Source organism: Atta cephalotes, assembly GCF_000143395.1.
Source record: "Atta cephalotes unplaced genomic scaffold scaffold00042, whole genome shotgun sequence".
Classification (NCBI taxonomy): domain Eukaryota; kingdom Metazoa; phylum Arthropoda; class Insecta; order Hymenoptera; family Formicidae; genus Atta; species Atta cephalotes.
The window spans coordinates 826,399-831,852 of NW_012130106.1; the positions used below are offsets into that span (position 1 = coordinate 826,399).

The 5,454-nt window shown below is 30.2% G+C and overlaps 1 protein-coding gene across 1 annotated transcript in view; it reads right to left on the minus strand.

The window, feature by feature from the left end:
- The window catches only part of LOC105622251, a 20,391-nt gene extending 15,931 nt beyond the window's left edge, over nt 1–4,460 (minus strand). The window contains exons 1-2 of the mRNA XM_012203672.1: nt 4,323–4,460; nt 300–504 (exon numbers count right to left, since the gene is read on the minus strand). Of these exons, the coding sequence (XP_012059062.1) occupies nt 300–504; nt 4,323–4,460 (343 nt within the window). The remainder of the gene's footprint in view (nt 1–299; nt 505–4,322) is intronic.
- Nucleotides 4,461–5,454: the final 994 nt, after the last annotated feature.

A 5,454-nucleotide genomic window follows, 5' to 3' on the forward strand; every position in this document is an offset into this window, starting at 1 on the left:
AAGCAAAGTTGTACACCTAATAATTGGTTACTGCGTCGCATTTTGCCACGTAGCAAACGTTTCCACATCAAATATGTGGCAGAAGCCACATATTGTAGACGACACATTATGGATCGTCTACAATGGCAGTAATATTGCATTGTAAGTAATAAGAGATTGATTAATCATAATCGATTATTCTACTCATATTTGATTCTGATTGGTTGATCTTTACGGTTAACAATTTACAACTTATTACTCCCGTTGTAGACAGCCCTTTAATATTCCCTATCACAACTCATAACATCACATTAACTTACCATTACGTCGCATCGCTTCAGCAGTCCCGAGATTCCGAAGCACCATAGCGGTCATTTCAGTTTTCTGACGTGCCATATCGTACCGCCTTGAATCCAAGGCGACGTCAGCTGGAAGAGATTTAAATCCTTCCGTAGTGACACAAACTTCGCCCAGAGAACCTGTCGATGCTGCCTCTATTACATCTAAGGCTTTCTCTATAATCGCCTTCGAAAAAAATTGAATAACAGGACATGTTAAAAAAAAGAGCGAAGATTGTCTTGGGCTGTGTTCATAAATTACCCTTATTGAGCTAGCCCCCCCCCCCCCCAACAGCGATAAATGAATTCTGACATATTCTAAAATTAGGTGCTAATTAGGTGCTGAAGTGCAAAATTAGGTGCTCGAACTGTTTGGTAGAAAAATGGGGGGGGGGGCTAGCTTAATATTAAGTTAACCTTCCCAATAAAAAAATAAATACTTATTAAATAAATAAAACAAATACACCAGAATTAAGTGCTCATTAGGTGCTCCAAAAAATGATTAAAATTTTGAAAATTTATATATATTATATACGGAATTATATACAGAACTTAGGCGTTAGTCAAATAGTCGGCTCATAAGAGAGAAGTTATTTTTAAAAATTAAAAATTAAGTGCTCAGACAAATTTGGTACTAAAATATATTTTTTTTAATATTATTTAAAGTTGTGTTCGTTCAGTTGAAGAGAAATTTGAACCGAAAATTGATCTAGTTTACAAGAGTAAAATGATATTAAAAAGTTAAGTGTTCCTACGAATTTAGTGCTAAAATATTTCTCTTTTTATATACAGTTATAATATATAATCGTCAAATCAGATGCTCGTTCAGTCTAGGAGAAATTTTTACTGAAACGTCTATCAGCTTATAAGAGTGACATTATGTTAATAAATTAGCTATCTCCACATTGATGGTTTGTATATATATATATATATATATATAAACTTATCAAACAGAATGAGTATTTAATTCGTCGATTAGATATCTTAACAGATAAAAAGAGAAATATTTTAACACTAAATATGTAGGAGCATTTAATTTTTTAATATCATTTTACTCTTGTAAGCTTGTCGAGCGAATCGTCGTCATTTCAGATCAAATATCTCCTAAACCGAACGAACATTTAATTTGGAGAATCTATCCTTAAATAATATTAAAAAGCAAATATTTTAATATCAAATTTGTTGGAGCACCTAATTTTTTAAGGTTATCTTCTCTTTTAAGAATCGATTATCAGTTTTTTAAAAGTTTTTTAAACATTTATTTCTCATTAATTTTTCATGATTCATTTTCAAAATTCATTAATTTAATTACACATTTTATTTAACGTTTATTAAATATTTATTTTATATTATAATTTTTCATTTGAAACAAATGATTGAAAAAACATTGTTTAAATGTTTATTTAATGTTTATTTAATGTTTATTTTAAATTTATTTTTATTTGAAGTAATGGTTTAAAAAACAGTTATTTAATGTTTATTAAAAAAAAATGTTTATTTAATATTAATTATTCATTTGAAATAAAAGTTGAAAGAAATGTTTTTTAAACGTTTATTTAACATTTATAAAATCTTTATTTTACATTATTTATTCGTTTAAAATATAATGATAAAAAACTTTACTTCACGTTTATTTAACGTTTAGTAAATGTTTATTTCACATTAATTATTTGTTTGAAAAAACATTTATTTAATGTTTTTTTTAAATGTTTATTTGTGATTAATTTCACATTTTATGAGTCGTTTTTAAATTAACATTTTTTAAACGTTTATATAACGTTTATTAAACGTTTGTTTTTTCTTATTTAAAATATTTTTGTTTAAAACATTTTATTTATTTAGAAGAACATTTATTTAGCGTTTATCTAACGTTCATAAATATGTAAAAAATGTTATTATTTTCTAAAACTGAAATTAAAAAACGCATCAGAATAATAATAAAATAATTATAGAGGAGAAAATAATATAATAAAATTGTATTAAGTGTGTACCATATATGCACAATAAGAATGTGCATCGATAGTTATAAGCGGTGTAATGGATAAGGTATGAGACTCATAACTGAAAGTGAAGCTCCAGGTTCAAAACCCAGCCAATAAGTGAAAAAGATTAAAATACAATTAGAAATAATTAATAAAATTAGTTGGCTAAGATTTAGGCACTGTTGTTAAAAAAAATAAATTTAAAAAACAATTCTACATTATTATTTTTTGTAATTTTGTTTAAATAATTTTAACATTAAAAATCGTTTCCCTATGAAATAGGGAAATGCAGAAAAGGAAGATGGGAAAAAGATAAAGAAAGCAAAATATAATAGGTGATATGGATGGATAAAGGGGGAGAGGATTCCGGCATATTTAAGAAAAGGATGGAAAGAGAGAAGATGTAGGAGAATAGCTAGGTTTAGATTAGGAAATGAGATGAAGGGAGGAAGATATTGGGAAGGAAAAGAGGAAAGGAAGTGTAAGATGATGTGGAAATGAGATGGAATCATGGGAGCGTACATGAGAAGAGTTTAGGAGTTGGAGTGTAGGATATGAAGGGAGCAGGCAGGAGTTGTAGGTAGAATTTTGGGATTAGAGAGAGGAATGGATGAGAGAAGTGGAGGAAGAAAGGAAAAAAGTGGAGGAGAGAGTAAGTTAATGAATGAGAGGAGACAGAGTGAGGGGTGGGGAAGGAGAGAGAGGGCAAAAAAAAGGGAGGGAGAGAGAAGGGAAAAGAGGGAAGGGAGGGAGGATAAGAGGAAGAAGAGGTGAAGGAGGCTCTGCGGGGAGGATTAATGAGTTGTAGTTTTTAAAAATGGAAGAGTGATATTACATCGCAAACGGAGTTTCAGGCATAGGGAAAGAGAAAGAGAGAGAGAGAGAGATACGTTAAAGTAGGTTAAGATAGAATAAGTTAATGTAAGATAGGTTAAGGTTAGGATAAGAAAACTTTATTATTGTTATTGTATATATTTGTAATCTCAAGGGGATGCAATAGAAATCTAATTAATTAACTAATATTAAAAACCGCTTTTTAACGTTAAAGAAATATTTCCTCAAACGTTAAATAAACGTTTTTAAAAAAAATGTTTTTTAATTGTAAAGAAAACATCTTTTTAATTAATAAAAAAGAATTTACCCCATTAATTAAATATTTTTTAAATATTTTAAAATGTTTTTTGCAATAAAAAAAATCGTTTAAAAAACATTTCAGAAATATTTCTTTGCTTGGAGATCATGCGGTCTATCTTTGAGGTTCGAATTTTTTTTCTGTCAAACAGAGAAGCACCTAATTCGGCAACTTTATATCTTTAAATGATATTAAAAGAACATATATTTTAATACCAAATTTGTTAGAGTACCTAATTTTTTTCTCTTGTGAATCAACTGTTTGACTGACATCTAAGTTTTGTATATAATTATAATATATATATATTATAATATATGTTTTCTGTATATATTATAATATATATTTTAGAAATATTTTAATCATTCTTGGAGCACTTAATTAGCACTTAATTCTAGTGTATTTGTTTTGTTTATTTACACAATAAATATATAGTTTTTTTTATTGGAGGACTAATTTAATGTTAAGCTCTTCCCCAAACAGTTCGAGTACCTAATTTCGCACTTCAGTATCTAATTAGCATCTAATTAGAACTTAATTTTGAAATATGTTAGAATTTATTTATCGCTGTAAGAGGGGGGGAAGGTTAGCTTCCCAGAATTTCTAAGATATGATGCTAGTATTGAAGAATCTACAATGCATGTGACGTAAACTATTTTCAGTACTGGCAGTAAATTTTGTAATAGATTTTGTAATGGTGATAAAAAACAAATGAGACAACTTGAAGAAAGTGCAGTAGAACCAAAATTTGATTGGCTAGTTGATTGCTTTGGATTGCCATCATGAGCATTGTCTGTCTTTTTCCACCATGATCTTTATTTATTATTATATCATAATTATTAATTATTATTATTATATCATAATTAGATGAAATAAGTATCAATGAAGACAAACCTGTTTGGAATCCACGATGTCATTATGTACAATCGTCGATAGAGACGGTGTTGAGAATGAATTGGCCTTCGTCACCACTACCATTATCATGGTTGTCAATGTGCCAGCAAGAAGGACCGAAACCCAAGATTCGCCCATTCCTAGTCATTTGTTCTTGTAACAAAATGGAAGCTCCGAAAAATGTTAATTTATTTAAGAATAATATTTATCGAGGATAAGATAATTTGATAATATCTCAAGGTAACTTCTTCGCGTTATTGATATATAAATTAAGTAAGAAATATTACAGATAGCTCGCGATAATTTTATACAACACTGAAATTCGATAGTTGAAAGATCATTAAAAGGTTTTTGCTTTCATTACATACTATATTACCAAAATATGCAATTATCTCACCTCCCGTGATGACATTCAAGTGGCGATAAACCCGCAACCTTCGCTTGTAATGGGCCGCTCATACGCCCTTGCCGGCGATCGTTCGGGCATGTTTCTGTTTATAAACATTCAGCACTCTCAATTTTTCATCGGAGAAACTTCGTAAGTGAACACAGTCGCACCTATGTTGAAAAAGAGATAACGCAAAATATAATAGATGTTACTCTTCATCCCACATCTATGCGTTGTTATCGAAAACGATTGATCATAATTGATCTCTGAACTAATTAGTCGAACGATGAAACGAAGACACTCTTCTTCTCTTTCTCCTTTCCACGATAAAGTATTTTGCTATTTTAAACCGAATAGAATGCATGCCTTGGATAGCGTTGGGAATATTATTGGCACGGCTATATCGTCAGCCCGATCGCTCGATTTCATCTCGTTTTCTCAGTGTATCGTAAAATAGAATAATCAGTGAGATATAGAAGAGATTCATTTTCCAGCGACTAACTCGGCCTTTGACAAGTGACACGTGAGGTTTGCTCAACCTTGAATAAACCTCAACAACCCCTTGGTTTCGCTCGCGCCCGCATGGCCATCTCGATTGCATCGCATGATCATATATGTCATACATGAAGGAAGCGTATCATTTTTTCTTAGGTAGTATTCGAGATTGATTGCGGCAGGAAAAAGAGAGAGAAAAAGTTCGTTAATATGTGCCTAATTAAAAAATACAAAGCAGAACTTACGATT